The sequence below is a fragment of the Nerophis lumbriciformis genome, linkage group LG12 (assembly GCF_033978685.3).
Source record: "Nerophis lumbriciformis linkage group LG12, RoL_Nlum_v2.1, whole genome shotgun sequence".
NCBI lineage: Eukaryota > Metazoa > Chordata > Actinopteri > Syngnathiformes > Syngnathidae > Nerophis > Nerophis lumbriciformis.
The window spans coordinates 28,492,831-28,510,610 of record NC_084559.2 but is presented as its reverse complement, the minus strand read 5'-3'; the positions used below and the strand labels follow the sequence as shown (position 1 = coordinate 28,510,610).

General features: G+C 39.4%; 1 protein-coding gene across 7 annotated transcripts; it reads right to left on the bottom strand.

Annotated features, from left to right (window-relative positions):
• Positions 1-405: 405 nt before the first annotated feature.
• Positions 406-17,529, bottom strand: dbnlb (drebrin-like b). Of its 7 annotated transcripts, XM_061986231.1 has the most exons (15): positions 17,342-17,527; positions 13,069-13,124; positions 12,729-12,841; positions 12,578-12,652; positions 12,254-12,403; positions 10,940-11,017; positions 10,607-10,758; positions 10,472-10,526; positions 5,352-5,423; positions 4,618-4,741; positions 4,309-4,425; positions 3,853-4,035; positions 3,626-3,684; positions 3,474-3,558; positions 406-1,722 (listed from the first exon to the last, which is right to left on the bottom strand). In XM_061986231.1, exons 1-15 carry the CDS (start codon positions 17,422-17,424, stop codon positions 1,586-1,588), a joined length of 1,539 nt encoding a protein of 512 aa, XP_061842215.1. In that variant the 5' UTR covers positions 17,425-17,527; the 3' UTR covers positions 406-1,585. The 7 variants fall into 7 exon arrangements, with proteins under 7 accessions (XP_061842215.1, XP_061842216.1, XP_061842217.1 ...); XM_061986232.1 differs by lacking the exon at positions 5,352-5,423 and having other exon boundaries at positions 17,342-17,528; XM_061986233.1 differs by lacking the exon at positions 4,309-4,425.
• Between the last annotated feature and the right edge of the window lie 251 nt (positions 17,530-17,780).

Below are 17,780 nucleotides of genomic sequence, written 5' to 3'. Positions count from 1 at the left end.
CATGCAGGGCACTTGAGCACCACGCGGGTGCATGTGGTGTGAGATTCATTTGCAAGAAATAGGTTGAAAGTTTATGTTGTAGAGTAAGTGTTGGAAATGTGCAGCGTTCTCATACACATATACTGCCAGTCCATCAACATGAGGATGTGTGGAAAACACCATGACATGGAAACAGGCACACGCTCGTTATGTCGTATTCAAGTACTTCAAAGCAGGTAGTAGACGTAACGAGTGTTTTTCAAGTGAAATGAAACCAATTCACTGCTGTGTAAAGTCCCCGGGTCGTATCTCATTCCAGGAAGCTGATTGAAGAGGTTTTATCTAAACAGCTGGGTTCCTGTTAAACTTCTGAAAATCCCTTTTATTTTTGTGGTAATCTAAATGTGAAAAGATATGACCACAAAGTGTATTTATTTGTTTTATTACAAAGGATGCATCACAATAGACTCTTTTCATGATAAACAATGCTATAGTCCAAATTTGGTTTCTTTTGGTCAACAGATTGCTAATCATACTTTCATACGCTACAATGTTGTTCCAAAATCAAATACATTTTGTGATCTTCTAAAATGTCACAGAAGGCTTTTTTTTTTTTTGTTCCCCCTAGTCAGAACTGGCCTCATTACAGCAACGAAACATCTACAGATAAGCCTAAAATGATTCATGCAGTGCAAATTTAGGGTTAAAGTGATTTTTTTTCATTATATGAACATGTATCTTTTAGATGTACGAAGTTGAAATAAGGAAAAAAACACTTTTTCCATTTTGAAAATGTATTCTAAAATGATCCAGGTAACTTCTAGCATATACTAAAACATTATTACATTTCTCCAGGACATTGATTAGGTCTGTATTGAGAATGTGGTTTTAAAAAAAGCAAGATATCAAACAAATACAATTCACTTTAACTCAAAATTTGGATGAATAATTTAGGCTTAAGTGCATGAAAAAACATCCTGATTTAAACATTTTCGTCTCATAGCTCGTATTAGAAAAGATGATTGAAAGGAAAGGACACGCGCATACCAAGGTAATTGGGTATTCAGTCAGCACCACCTCACATCAAAACAGTCAACCACCCAAAGGAGAGCATAAAATGTCTTTTTTTTTTTTCTTTAAATATTCACTTCAACCAGTCTGAAACAGTTTGAAATGCATACATGATCTAAGGTCAGTCACATCAAAGGGACATTTGGTCATGTGAAAAAAAAAAGTCAACAATAAACAAAATATATAGGATTAAGTTCAATTAGTACCGCCATCTTTGAATATGTTTTCCTGGATCACACAGGAGATGCTGATGTTGCTACGACAAGAATAAAATAATACCTGACTGATAAGTCACTTTGAATGGGATGAGGACCGGAAGAACAGTTTATGCTGACAATTGTTTCAGGTATCAAAAAAAAGGCTCTAGTCACATTTAGAGGTAAAGTGATAAGGGGTGGTTTACCTTTTTTAAAACACGTACATGGAGCTGGCTTGAAATGATCATCAATTTGAAATGTTCTGGCCCAAGTTTGCTGTCCATTCGTTGGTCCGTCATGCGGGAAGTTCCCTGTGTGATCTCGAGACGTGTGCAGGCTCACACCAGCTCCACATAGTTGGCTGGGAACATTCCAAAATGGCCGTCGGGGCCGTAACCTCTCCACCATCCCTCGTCTATCATCTCGATGCCTGTGATGATATCATCGGGATCGAAGGAAATCTCAGTGTCGTCGGCTGGGGAATAAAAAAATTAAGACTTTTCAGTGTTTTCTTTCTTTCTTTAAAATGAGTTTTTCATTATCTTTAAAGCCAAACAACATTGGTGTGATTGGCAAAGGACAAAAAAGTAGGAAAATGTGTAATTAGTGGATGTTGAGAACAACTCCCCAATCGACATCATGAGAACATTCCTGTTATTTACCTCACTGTGGCGCCACACCGGTAAAACATGACTGACTGCTACAAATAAACACTACATCTGACCATCCATCCATCCATCTATTTTCTACTGCTTGTCCATTATGGGGTCGCGGGGGTGCTGGAGCCTATCCCAGCTGCACACAGGCGGAAGGCGGTGTACACCCTGAACAAGTCGCCACCTCATCACAGGGCCTACGTCTGACCAATGTTGACTAAATATCAAGACTGACTTGGACATGGAGTGTGTATATGATTGCAACTCCACCTCCTCTTGACAAAGATAGCAGATGACAGGAGGGCTCACTCCATTTAATTGTATTTTCGCTTCGGGAACAAACGCTGCCGGGTGCTAAACCCGATGCCCCGAGTGAACTCTCTTAAAGGCCTACTGAAAACCACTACTACCGACCAAATCTTAACATTGCAACACATGCCAATACGGCCGGGTTAGCTTACTAAAGTGCAATTTTAAATTCCGCGCGGAATATCCTGCTGAAAACGTCTCGGTATGATGACGCTGGCACGTGACGTCACGGATTGTAGAGGACATTTTGGGACAGCATGGTGGCCAGCTATTAAGTCGTCTGTTTTCATTGCAAAATTCCACAATATTCTGGACATCTGTGTTGGTGAATCTTTTGCAATTTGTTCAATGAACAATGGAGACAGCAAAGAAGAAAGCTGTAGGTGGGAAGCAGTGTATTGCGGCCGGTGGCTGCAGCAACACAAACACAGCCGGTGTTTCATTGTTTACATTCCCGAAATATGACAGCCAAGCTTTACCATTGGCCTGTGGAGAACTGGGACAACAGAGACTCTTACCAGGAGGACTTTGAGTTGGATGCGCAGACGCGGTACCGTGAGTACGCATGCAGCTGCGGCTTCCAAACATTTGATCGCTTGCCCGTACGTGCATGCCGCTATATGCATGTCACGTACGTAACTTTGGGGAAATATATGTGCTGTATGAACTTTGGGGAGGGGAACGGTACTTTAGGCTGTGGGATTGAGTGTGTTGTGCAGGTGTTTGAGTTGTATTGGCGGGTTATATGGACGGGAGGGGGGAGGTGTTTCTTATGCGCGATTAATTTCTGGCATATTAAATATAGGCCTGGTTGTGTTGTGGCTAATAGAGTATATATATGTCTTGTGTTTATTTACTGTTTTAGTCATTCCCAGCTGAATATCAGGTCCCACCCGCCTCTCACAGCATCTTCCCTATCTGAATCGCTCCCACTGCCCTCTAGTCCTTCACTCTCACTTTCCTCATCCACAAATTTTTCATCCTCGCTCAAATTACCGTATTTTTCGACGTATAAGTCGCACCTGCCGAAAATGCGTAATAAAAAAGGAAAAAAACAAACAAGTCGCACTGGAGCCCGGCCAAACTATGAAAAAAACTGTGACTTATAGTCCGAAAATAAGCGATCTGAGCAAAAAAAGTAAAAAAATAAAAATAAATAAAAAACAAAATTCTAAATGTTTTTTATGCAATTAAAAAAGAAATACAGCAAAGGCAGCATTTGTCCCAAGATGGGCAAAATGAAATGAGAATTGCAGCCTACCAGCCTGGTAGTCGTACAAGGCCCGAGCAGAGATGCTTTTCTCGGTCGACTCGTTAGCAGTCACCTCGGAGTTCTTCTCTTCAACCTACAGGATAACTGAATGAGGTCATGGCCTTCATAATACACTTTTTTTGCTGAAAATATATAAAGACCTGAGCAGGCTCTTCATATACAGGGTCCTCGGCACAGACAGTGGCAGCTGGCATCTCCTCTGTTCAAAAAGGTAAGCAAATATTTTTTGTTATGTGTGTCTACCACAAGATGGCAGCAGATCCTAACAACTGCCAGAGAGGCTCATGAGAGGAAGTGCGATTGACAAATGTTTATAAAGCCAATGAGAGGCACGGTTTAGTGGTGAAGACTACAGCTGGTGCCCCACCTTTCAAGTGCTCCTCAGGGGCCGCCTCCTGCACTTCATACTCAGGGGCCGCCCCCTGCGCTTCATATTTAGGAGCCGCCTCCTGCGCTTCAAACTCAGGGGCCGCCTCCTGCGCTTCAAACTCAGGGGCCGCCTCCTGCGCGTCATACTCACACCTGGACTGTCCATCATCCACATCTGGTTCTTATCCCCCAAAAACACAAGCACAGACATGCATGGACACTCAGAAGCTCACACAGGATGGAACCCACCACCAGTAACAGACATGAGGGCATTGATGGCCAACAAAAATGTCCAGATTGATTGAAACGCACAATGGGAAGTTGATTGTACAACGATGACATGAGCAATGACAGAAATAAAAAGCAACTAAAAAGCAAGGAGCTTGAGTATGGTGTGTGTGTGTGTGTGTGTGTGTGTGTGTGTGTGTGTGTGTGTGTGTGTGTAAGCTCACACCTGCAGCATGGACAGGGGACGCGGAGCCTGCCGGCACAGGGGAAGCTTGGCGCTGAGGAGAGCTGGCCTGCTCAGGTTGGTACGTTGGCTTAGAAAGAAAAGGGCTTTGCAGACGCCCTGAGTGGGGACATCCCAATCATGCACAAGTGCAGGAGAAAAAAAAGAAGGAGACATGATGGAGACAGACACGTAATCATGGACAGGTAAGAGCTCTACAAAAGAACACAGGTAGAAGCCTCCACTACTAGAGAGTGGAAAAGAAGGAGTGACTGACATTTAAAGCAACGGCGGCGTATACGGTGAGGATACCTGGTTGGGCGCTCGCGGGGGCACCAGAGGGCACATTTGACTCGTCGGGAGTTATTCCCCTCTCTCTCTGCTTGAACATCTCTCTGGGGTTCATAGCTCGCTGAGAGATGAGAGAGGCTGCCTCCTAAAGAGAAACATGGCTATTAAGACAATAAACAATAAAACAATACATTTACAGTGGAACATCTCAAAACCATAAACTGGTTGAAACAAACGAGGACTTAGAAAGTTGTTGTGCATCTCAAAAAGCGAGATGTCGGCATGTTTCAATGGCTTACCTTGGCTTGTGTGTGCTTGGCCTTTTCTTTGACTCATACTACAAATGCCAACACAAGTAATGATAAGCCAAAGTAAAAATATGAGGGCTAGGGAAGTGACTTTTTTGTAAGGTGGTACACAGATCCTTTGTCCTGGCTGCTCAGTACAATATGACAAAGTTGAGTTCTCTTTTTCCGATAGTGGACATATGTTTACACTGATTTTTCAGATGCCTCAATTACTTAAAACATTGCCTGTACAGTCACTAAAGGTTTTATATAGCCGCATAATCAATACACTTCCTTAATAAAAGTCAATACCCAGTAACATATTATTGTTGTTTGAAGAAAATAGTAGAGGGAAGCAGAGGTTCCACTATACATATATTTGTTCCACAAGAAGGAAGTAGTAGTGAGAAAAGCCCCCTTGAAAGATAAACACAGAAGAGAGCACTTTTGAGGCAAGGGGCGACTCACGTTGGCTTTTTCCCCTGATTCATCTCGCCTGACCGCATTCTTCTGGTCTGCCTGGTTCTCTTCCTGCTCCTCCTGATGGTGGCGACATTCATGTTGACTCTACTGATATTTGCATGAAAGCCCATGCACAAATTGCACGGACTTAGTTACAAAGTCCCCTTCAGTGGACATTTGTGTGTTGCGTAACAAGACCATTCCCCCCCCCACAAATTTGTAACAAACCAAAAACAAATATACAATGCAAGAAATGGTTGTTCTAGGACTGGGTCACACCAAGGTGCCTTTTTATTATGCTGATCCAATAATCAGTGTCCTTGAGATTGTTTTTGACCACCAAATGAAAAAAAAAATGGATTAACTCCCTCACTTGTGATTTTTAAGGATCATGGTGTCATAAAGACTTAGACAAACTTTAAAGATCCACAAGGGAAATTGTTCCACACAGTAGCTCAGTTACAAAGGATGGAAAGGATAATGCAGGTGTAAAATAGACGAAAAATGTACCGTAGTAGCAATATAAAATATAACATATGTAATATATACATACATCTATCTATCAATCAATCAATCAATCTTTATTTATATAGCCCTAAATCACAAGTGTCTCAAAGGGCTGCACAAGCCACAACGACATCCTCGGTACAAAGCCCACATACGGGCAAGGAAAAACTCACCCCAGTGGGGTGAGTTTTTTTGAGTATCTATCTATCTATCTATCTATCTATCTATATATATATATATATATATATATATATATATATATATATATATATATATATATATATATATATATACATACACATATATACACATACATACATACATACATATTTATTTATTTATTTATATTAGGGCTGCAAATCTTTGGGTGTCCCACGATTCGATTCAATATCGATTCTTGGGGTCACGATTCGATTATAAATCGATATTTTCGATTCAACGCGATTCTCGATTCAAAAACGCTATTTTTCCGATTCAAAACGATTCTCTATTCATTCAATACATAGGATCTACCCCAGCAAGCAGAGTAGTAGATTTTTGTAAAAAGCTTTTATAATTGTAAAGGACAATGTTTTATCAACTGATTGCAATAATGTAAGTTTGTTTTAACTATTAAATGAACCAAAAATATGACTTATTTTATCTTTGTGAAAATATTGGACACAGTGCAAGTGTAAGCCACTGTGACACTACTGTTCATTTTTTTTTATTTTTTTATTTTTTTTTTTATAAATGTCTAATGATAATGTCAATGAGGGATTTTTAATCACTACTATGTTGAAATTGTAACTAATATTGATACTGTTGTTGATAATATTCATTTTTGTTTCACTACTTTTGGATTGTTCTGTGTCGTGTTTGTGTCTCCTCTCAATTGCTCTGTTTATTGCTGTTCTGAGTGTTGCTGAGTCGGGTTTGGTTTTTGAATTGGATTGCATTGTTATGGTATTGCTGTGTATTGTTTTGTTGGATTGATTAATAAAAAATAAAAAAAATAACAAAAATTAAAAATTAAATCGATTTTTGAAAAATGAGAATCGATACTGAATCGTACAACGTGAAAATGGCGATTTGAATTCTAATCGATTTTTTCCCACACCCCTAATATATATATATATATATATATATATATATATATATATATATATATATAATAAAAGGGTATAACTTCCTTCCTCGAGGACATTATTATTTATATTTATATATATATATATATATATATATATTTATATATATATAATAAAAGGGTATAACCTCCTTCCTCACGGACATATGGCCTCTGACACGGCCGTAGCTCGATGAACCTAGCCCATGTAAACGCCCACTCCTTAACAGAGGACAACTTTGTTAGCCCCCCCAAAAAAGAGAGGCTTCGCTAAACATCTTAAAATAAAGCCTGGAGCTATGTCAGCTATCTGTCAGCCAGCTACAGATGTGAAAGCTGTAAGTTTTATCTTTTTTTTTGTGAATATGCTAACCTTGTGTGATGTACCAACGTGACTAAGTTTGTGTCCTCGCCCTTTCCCTAATGTTATGTTGTAGCCGCTGTATGGCGTCTATTACACTGGACAAGTGCAGAGTTGTGTGTATATGTAGACATGCAGCTGTACACAACTGAGCTGTGAGAATGAGGGGATACATACAAGCGCGCAAAAGTGCTTCTCGTACTTTCTGACAAACACCACACATTAGCAAAAAAGCTACACACAAAAAAATAGCATGTTTTTGGTAGCACCGACTAAAATCACTTTTAAACAGTAGTCCGCACACAATGAATACACTACTGTTGGAAATTTAACAACTTGAACACAGGTGTCAAACCCTAACCCTGGGGATCACATCTGGCCCGCCATTTTATGTGGCCTGTGAAAGCATGCAAATGATGTGCGACAAAGGTTGGGCAATGACCATCGATGAGTCTTACAATCCGATGCTTGTTAAACTGTCCAAATTTTTAAACATCGATTTCTATTTCTGATGCACATTCAATAGATCTCATATCTATCTCCATACACTGTGTGCAATTGCTCCCTTAAGTCAATAATTCTCCAATGAGGTAAAAAAAACACGTGTCTTTTTCAGGCACGTGTGTCAAATTCATGGCCCGAGGGCCAGATATGGCCTGTCACATTGTTTTATGTGGACCGCGAAAGCATGAAAATAATGTGCATAAATAAAGCACTTAATTTTTCTAACTAAACAAATTAGGCTTTTTTGACAGAAAAATTGCATGTACCGTATTTTTCGGACTATAAGTCGCTCCGGAGTATAAGTCGCACCGGCCGAAAATGCATGGTAAAGAAGGAAAAAAACACATACAAGTCGCACTGGAGTATAAGTCGCATTTTTTGGGGAAATTTATTTGATAAAACCCAACACCAAGAATAGACATTTGAAAGGAAATTTAAAATAAATAAAGAGTAGTGAACAACAGGCTGAATAAGTGTATGTTATATGAGGCATAAATAACCAACTGAGAACGTGCCTGCTATGTTAACGTAACATACTATGGTAAGAGTCATTCAAATAACTATAACATATAGAACATGCTATACGTTTACCAAACAATCTGTCACTCCTAATCGCTAAATCCCATGACATCTTATACGTCTAGTCTCTTACGTGAATGAGCTAAATAATATTATTTAATATTTTACGGTAATGTGTTAATAATTTCACACATAAGTCGCTACTGAGTATAAGTCGCACCCCCGGCCAAACTATGAAAAAAACTGCGACTTATTGTCCGAAAAATACGGTACTGTGTAAAATGGCATGTCTTTTAAACTTTAATATCTGTTCACGGAAAAAAACATAATATTAACTTATATTCCCCCCAAAATTTGTCAAGATAAAAAAAATATATATCTGTTTATGATTTCAAAGCAAGTTAACCATTTTGTAAAACATTAAAAAAATCAATAATCAAATGCATAAGCAATTCCATCCATCCATCCATTTTCTACCGCTTGTCCCTTTTGGTGTCGCGGGGGTGCTGGAGCCTATCTCAGCAGCATTCGGGCAGAAGGCAGGGTACACACCCTGGACAAGTCGCCATCTCAAATTGCGTAATAATATCATTAGGCGATGATATATTGAAAATCAATTGTTACATGCGGCCCTCTGAGAGCAGCTAGTGCTGTAATGTGGCCTTCAATGAAAATTAGTTTGATTATAATCACTGGAGGACGAGGCTAAACATGTTACAAGCAAGCAGAAGCAGGCATGCATTAATCTACTTGTTCATTTATTGTTAATATCTGGTTACTTTCTGTTTTAACATGTTCTATCTACACTTCTTTTAAAATGCAATAAGCACTTATTCTGCTGTTGTTCGGATACTTTATTTAAGTTTTGGTTGATACTACACATTTGGTTATTGATCCAATGCAAGTAGTCACAGGGTCATACATTGGTCATACTTTAAGTTCTCCCATGTCAAGGGACATATTTCCTGACTTTATAAAAAATTAAAAAATAAAGACAAAAGTTTTGAAATGATAAAAAATATCAGTGTAATCATTGTAGTATCGACGAGATACGGCTCCTGCTCTTGTTATCGTTAACAGTCGATATTTGTATCGACCCCCACATTTGTTTACATTTTGCTGTGAGCGGTTAGCTACCGTGTGTAGTGAAGCATGTTTAGCAGGTCCTCGTCTTATGCAGGATGATACTTGTAAAAAAGGTAGTTTATTTGAGGCGTGGTTTAGTGATTTAGAAGTACCGGTAGCTAAAACACTGTGGACGGATGTTAGCTACTACCTAGCTACCAAGCAATGTTTTAAAGAACCGCAAGCAGAGTTAGTTTTAAAGTAAAAATACGTCCATTCTTACTCTACTGTCTTCATGCTGTATCTGCTTGCAAGTGTTGTGTGTGTGTATGTTGACTAACATGCGCCTCGGCTGATATTACCAGCAATATCACCACAGCGCGCTGTCATGGCATGAAAAAAATGTAATTTGCAAAAAGGTATTTTTCAAAGGCAGCATATTTTGAATTAATATATACCGGTATACCGTACAACTCTAATTTAAATACTACTTGAAAATAGCCTCGTGAGAAATGTATGTACACTTTTGACACTGCTTCTTAAAAGAACGAAATCGAGAATCACTGGGAACCAGAATTGAAACGAGGAACAGGGATCGGAACTGTCCAAATCCATACCTTGGCCAATCCTGTGTGTCAATAAAGCATTTCATCTTTCTTGATAAATGCATTTCAATCTTGACAGAAAAACAAATGTATCGCATACAAATGCAACTCGATATTATTTAATGCTACAAGCTATTCCAATATTTTTTTTGTTATTGGAACCCTTTTTGAAATGAATTCTAAACTAGTTGAACTTTAATATCTTCTTGTCATTTTGACTTGTGATTCCAAAGCCAGTTTTCTGTCAGTTTGCTGGTAAATTGTGTAATAATATCATGAAACGACACTTTGAGGGCTACCGTAATTGCAATGTGGCCCACGGAAAAATGAGTGTGACGCCCCTGCACTAGAACATATAAAAGATTAACTGCTGCGGTCATCCAGTTGAAATTTTGGTTCGGTTCCTTTTTTCACATCCAAGAGCATTTATTGCCTAAAATAAGAGCAGGCTGAGACTCACCCTGCGTTGTTTCTGTTGCTCTCGGCTCTCCGCCTCCTGCTTCTGCTGGTACTTCCTGTAACACAACAACCGTTTTAAATTAGGCCCATTTGGATTTGAAAAAACAATCAATTCTCTCACTGGGTTTCTCCTTACTTCTGTTGCTCAATTTGAACAGCCCTCTCTTTGTCCCGTTTGTCCCTCTGTACTGTCTCCTTGACTTCCCGGTCTTTACGCTCTTTCTCCAGGTGCTGGCGCTCCTCCTCCGCCTTGCGCCTCTCCTCCAAGCGACGTCTCTCCTCCTCTTTCTGGAAGCCAAAAGAAAAGACATGGACAAATTATTCCTGTTCTGGGAACGACAATTCTTGTTAAAAGGGCAAACAAATGCAATCTGAGCCATGATGTATTTTATGCAGTATTACAATACTGTTGTCTAAACACATCTCTGATACAATAGGTTGTAGGTGAACACCTGATGAGCAACAGTACCTCTGCCTGTGCCCAGAATGTATCCTTGTTGGTCTTCCTGATTTCTGACATAGCGTTGGTCTTCTGGTACACAGAACCCTAGAACAAGCACAACTAACGTGAGTGAAAAAAGGAAAAAACACATTGGAATGCAACCTATTCTGTTATCAAGTTTAACTGAACACATATCAGAATACAGTACACATTTGTGATGACCACCTAAACCTTATTCCAAAAGGGAGACTATTCCACCGACTACACTTTCAAACACTGTGCGTAATTAATAAAGTAGAAAGACGCACACTCAAAAGGCGCACCAGACAGATATGAGCTAAATGTTTTCAAATACAGGTGCACACACCTGTAACTGTAACAGTAATCGATACACTGCAAAAAGCTAGTGTTTAAAAACAAGAATAAAAAATACAAAAATTAGGGGTATTTTATTTGAACTAAGCAAAATTATCTGCCAATAGAACAAGAAAATTTGGCTTGTCAAGACTTTCCAAAACAAGTAAAATTAGCTAACCTCAATGAACCCAAAAATACCTTAAAATAAGTATATTCTCACTAATAACAACTGTACTACTATACGGGTACGTATGTTCTATTGTTTCATTGAAAATAAAACGGCAAAGTCCATTTGGCTGTCATCTGTTTTAATTATGAGACACAATTGTGTCAAAGTCATGATTTTTTTTTTTCATGCTTGAAATAAGAAATTATTACTTTTTAAAAATTAGTTTTATACTAGTGAGTGTTGATGACACAGCTTTGCAACAGTTGATATTCTAGTTTCAAGCATGTTTTACTCAATATAGGTCATCAAATCTCAGCAACAAGCTGTAATATCTTACTGAGATCATTTAGGACCAAAACCCTTAAAACAAGTAAAACACTAACATAAAATCTGCTTCGTGAGAAGAATTATCTTAATATACAGAAAATAAGCAAATATCCCCCTTATTTGAGATATTTAATCTTACTTAGATTTCAGTTTTTGCAGTGTAGATTACCAAAATAATTGATAGCTGCAACCCTAATTGCTTATTTTAAAATCAAACCAAACTTTACACTTCTTTAATTTCTCCTGCAGTCAATGTAGCCTGCAAACGGTAACCCCTTTCTACTCTATAAGGCCAGGTGGCCTCCAACACAATCTTTTTGATACATGATAAATAAATTGACAATTGTTTTTTTTCATCACAAAATCAGCAAAGCAGTCTTGTGGAATATTGACGCCCATTAAATTGACTAACACAATTAAATGTGTTTAAGTGTGAACATGCTGGCATGGTGCAGAGAGGTTAGTGGAGATGGAAGCATATACAGTACCACGGGACCCTGAGGGCCGCTGTCCTGGAAGCGGCTGGAGGCTTCTTTGTGGAAACTGTAGTTGGCTCCTGAGGCTTTGGCCACCTTCTGCATGATCACCTCAGGTTCTACATCCTCTTCGGCACGGGCGTTTACTGTGACGTGGGCCCCCTGAAATGCATAAGCGCAATTTAATATTAAACAAATAGTCGCTGGTCTTATCCATCCAAGCGCTTGTTCTATGAAATATATGACACAGTCTTTTTCCACAGACGCCCCTCGAAAGGTTGAACTCAGCAAGTTTTAAACACAAGCAGATGTATATTTAAATAAGCGCAGCATTACCTTAAGAAAATTTGCCATGGAGCTCACATGATTCGCACAAAGTCCTTTCCTGGAATCATTCACTCCTTCCCCAGTCTAAGACACAGAGAAGTGATTTGCCATGACAGGTTTGTGTACAGGACAGGAAAAATGGTGGGAGTACCGCACTGACCCAATTGATGAGGACATATTTAGGCAGACCAGAGTTTGGATCCTGGACCCGGCAGAAAGCGTACATTATTTTTCCACTGTTTAGCTCCTCCACCAGCTCCTCCAGCCCTCCGTCTGATACACAAACATTGTGGGAATAGTCAAATGGCTGCTGTGGTTGGTTGTGCAACCGGGAACATTTTTTCCCTTTGCAAATGATGGTTGAGACAGCAGAGGCAAGCGGATCCTTTGTGCTGATCTTCCAGCACAGCGGTTGCACGCTGACAGAGACATTTCAGCACAAAGTTGATAATGTGTTGATTTAATAGGAAAGCGATGACAACATAAAAACGGATACTCACCTCCCTTATCTGCCAGGCGGATGTCATTACTGTTTCCCTCATAGGTGAACAAGACCCTGAGGAGATGATGTTGCAATTAGCTGTTAAGTGCTGTTTCTACGCCTCCAAAATCAAGTTGTCGCCAAGTTTGTTGTATGTTTCTCCTGCATGTACATTACTTAAAGGGGAACATTATCACCAGACCTATGTAAGCGTCAATATATACCTTGATGTTGCAGAAAAAAGACCATATATTTTTTTCCAAACTCTAAATGGGTGAATTTTGGCGAATTAAACGCCTTTCTATTATTCGCTCTCGGAGCGATGACGTCCCAACATGGCGTCACATCGGGAAGCAATCCGCCATTTTCTCAAACACCGAGTCAAATCAGCTCTGTTATTTTCTGTTTTTTCGACTGTTTTCCGTACCTTGGAGACATCATGCCTCGTCGGTGTGTTGTCGGAGGGTGTAACAACACGAACAGGGACGGATTCAAGTTGCACCAGTGGCCCAAAGATGCGAAAGTGGCAAGAAATTGGACGTTTGTTCCGCACACTTTACCGACGAAAGCTATGCTACGACAGAGATGGCAAGAATGTGTGGATATCCTGCGACACTCAAAGCAGATGCATTTCCAACGATAAAGTCAAAGAAATCTGCCGCCAGACCCCCATTGAATATGCCGGAGTGTGTGAGCAATTCAGGGACAAAGGACCTCGGTAGCACGGCAAGCAATGGCGGCAGTTTGTTCCCGCAGACGAGCGAGCTAAACCCCCTATCGACCCTAGCTTCCCTGGCCTGCTGACATCAACTCCAAAACTGGACAGATCAGCTTTCAGGAAAAGAGCGCGGATGAGGGTATGTCTACAGAATATATTAATTGATGAAAATTGGGCTGTCTGCACTCTCAAAGTGCATGTTGTTGCCAAATGTATTTCATATGCTGTAAACCTAGTTCATAGTTGTTGGTTTCCTTTAATGCCAAACCAACACATACCAATCGTTGGTTAGAAGGCGATCGCCGAATTCGTCCTCGCTTTCTCCCGTGTCGCTGGCTGTTGTGTCGTTTTCGTCGGTTTCGCTTGCATACGGTTCAAACCGATATGGCTCAATAGCTTCAGTTTCTTCTTCAATTTCGTTTTCGCTACCTGCCTCCACACTATAACCATCCGTTTCAATACATGCGTAATCTGTTGAATCGCTTAAGCCGCTGAAATCAGAGTCTGAATCCGAGCTAATGTCGCTATAGCTTGCTGTTCTTTCTGCCATGTTTGTTTGTGTTGGCTTCACTACGTGACGTCACAGGAAAATGGACGGGTGTACCGGTATATAACGATGGTTAAAATCAGGCACTTTGAAGCTTTTTTTAGGGATATTGCGTGATGGGTAAAATTTTGAAAAAAACTTTGAAAAATATAATAGGCCACTGGGAACTGATTTTTAATGGTTTTAACCCTTCTGAAATTTTTATAATGTTCCCCTTTAAAAACTACATGTACCAATAGGATAGGAGCCAAGTACCACAATAAACAAACACATAACTGACTCAGGCTGTGTGCTGTATGGCGTCCCACAGTGCAAATGCAGGTCCAATGCATCATGGGAGTGTGAAATGGTGGCAGCGCCGACTCTTCCCACATATTTAACTAGTGGTACATGTTGTGCATGTGCCTTATGGTGCCCAGTTACAGTTCTTATGTCATGTAATGAGTTGGAGGTATGTGGACAGCCTGTTACTTCCTGTCAGAATGAAGCCATCTGCTGCCGAGATGATGCAAGAACGGACAGTCAGATAGATCATCTACCCACAATTTTGGATAAGACATTGGACAAGATCAAGCAGATTTACACGTGGTGCGCTACAGATGGCTGCGAGCGTGGCTGTGCGATGATAGTATGTTGTGTAAATCTCACTTCCCACTTGGGGATGGGTACTAATTCCCGGTTCGTGGGAATTCCGTACTTTTGTGTGTGTTAATAAAATGTTAATTGTTTGATGGTAAAATTGTATTTCTTAATGTGGCATTTAAAAACTAGCTGATTATGATAACTTTGCTGTCCAGTTGGTATATCTTGTTTTCTTTTGACAAATTGATTCTCATTTGCAATGCAGTCTCAGTGTTGGCGTTAGGAATCTTCAAAATGGGGATCCCATCAAGTCATAAAAATGGGGTCCCACATTAAATTTTTGGGGTGCCACTTTTTTGTAACCGTTTTGAAAACAAATGATAAATGTATGCATTATCCTGTTATATCTCACATTCTATATTGTATAAACGTTACTTAATTCATTAAAAAAATAACACAAAAGACAACAAATGAAGTATTTGTGATCAATAAAATTTTCAACAAATCAAAATTCAAGAAACTGTACCGGAAAGTGCATTACTTTGAAGTCGACCAATAACAAATATTCAATAATTTGACCCGGCAAATATACTGTATTTTCCGGACCATAGGGCGCACCAGATTAGAAGGCGCACTGCCGATGAACGGTCTACTTTTAATCTGTTTCCATATATTAGGCGCACCAGATTATAGGGCGCATTAAAAGGAGTCACATTATGATTTTTTTTTTCTTCTAAATGTAAGAGACTTCCTTGTGGTCTACATAACATGTAATGGTGCTCCTTTGGTCAAACTGTTGCATAAATGATGTTTTATATATCATCTTCGAGCCGATTTCTGACAGTCGCTTCCGGATGCGCCGTTTTGTGGGTGGTCTTATTTACGTGCCTCCACTTTGACAGGGTGCATTTAAACTAGTAATTAATGAAAATGAGTAAAATTAACTGTTAACGGTTAGTACTATTAGTGGACCAGCAGCACGCACAATCATGTATCCCTTGCAGACTGTATTGATATATATTGATATATAATGTAGGAACCAGCATATTAATAACAGAAAGAAACAACCCTTTTGTGTGAATGGGGGAGGGAGTTTTTTTTGGGGTTGGTGCACTAATTGTAAGTGTATCTTGTGTTTTTTTATGTTGATTTAATAAAAAAACAAACAAAAACAAAAAAACGATACCGATAATAAAAAAAACAATGCCGATAATTTCCGATATTACATTTTAAAGCATGTATCGGCCGATAAGGTCCTTTTTAAAAAAAATAAAAAAATAAAATAAGATAAATAAATTAAAAACATTTCCTTGAATAAAAAAGAAAGTAAAACAATATAAAAACAGTTACATAGAAACTAGTAATTAATGAAAATGAGTAAAATTAACTGTTAAAGGTTAGTACTATTAGTGGACCAGCAGCACGCACAATCATGTATCCCTTGCAGACTGTATTGATATATAATGTAGGAACCAGAATATTAATAACAGAAAGAAGTGAAGTGAAGTGAATTATATTTATATAGCGCTTTTCTCTAGTGACTCAAAGCGCTTTACATAGTGAAACCCAATATCTAAGTGACATTTAAACCAGTGTGGGTGGCACTGGGAGCAGGTGGGTAAAGTGTCTTGCCCAAGGACACAACGGCAGTAACTAGGATGGCGGATGCGGGGATCGAACCTGCAACCCTCAAGTTGCTGGCACGGCTGCTCTACCAACCGAGCTATACCCTTTTGTGTGAATGAGTGTGAATGAGTTTTTTTTGGGGTTGGTGCACTATAAGTGTATCTTGTGTTTTTTATGTTGATTAAATAAAAAAACAAACAAAAACAAAAAAACAATACCGATAATAAAAAAACGATACCGATAATTTTCGATATTACATTTTAAAGCATTTATCGGCTTTTATCAACTCACTGAATCATTTCGTACCGTATCGTTCTAAAAAAATAATAAGAATATGGTCTCTGAATCGTATCGGCAACCACAAAGTGTGAATCGAATCGAATCACTGTTTAAAACTAGTAAAAACGCTGACGTTCACGTGCACGTCAGGTTGACAACGACGCCAAACTGTGCAACAGGAAGTTGGTAGCGGGTTCTAAAAAAAGAGTCAAATATTTCATTTTTCAAAATAAAACAAAAGGCAACACCCAAAAGCAAATTTACAAAATGTTAAGTGGAGAAATATACTACTAAAAAGGTGTGATTAACTCAGCCTAGCCTACCCTTTATCGTCGAATTTGACTTATTATACGGCAAAACCACACCATTGTTGACAAAGTAACCTAACGCAAATAGCAAAAGTAAATATGTGCTCAACACAGCGGACAACTTCCCGTTACTTTGACGACTAAAGTGCTCTATAGTAGTCTTTGCTAGCCAAACGAGATTGCGGACGTAATGTCCCCCTTACAGCTGTAGCGTGTTAATGCTCCTGCTTACCAGTTGGTGTCGGATTTTTCATTAACGACTTCTTTATACGCCGCTGTTAAAGCAGTGCCGTTTTTGCTGAGGTTAACTGTCATGGTGATGCAGCGTTGAGCTAGCCAGCTAGCTCGCTATCCTATCCGGGATGCGCCCTTCCTTGTCGGAGGCGTGTAATGACGCTTGCTTTCAGCCGCCGGCAACTGCACTGCCAGACGGGAAATGACACATTATCGTACCGGAAGCGTTAACGCATGTAGTTTTGAAGGACATTGCCGATTTAAAATTGCTCAAGACCAATTGATTTTAGTAACATCCCCACAGACCGTGTATTGTGTACTCAATAATGCAGTTTTACCTTTAAATAAACAGCACCGTTGGACAAAAGCGGCCTCAAAACAGTGCCCCCACTGGCAGTAAGAAAAACACTAAACACATTGCATCAGTAGGTGCAGTG

Excerpts from the sequence above, each read along its gene's own strand:
- dbnlb (XM_061986231.1), bottom strand. The coding sequence starts at position 17,424 with ATGACAGTTAACCTCAGCAAAAACGGCACTGCTTTAACAGCGGCGTAT. Across the intron at positions 10,527-10,606 it reads GTTCAAATTGAGCAACAGAA|GAAGTACCAGCAGAAGCAGG; the intron begins GTAAGGAGAAAC and ends GTTGTGTTACAG. Across the intron at positions 3,685-3,852 it reads CCCTGAGGAGCACTTGAAAG|AGGAGATGCCAGCTGCCACT; the intron begins GTGGGGCACCAG and ends CTTTTTGAACAG.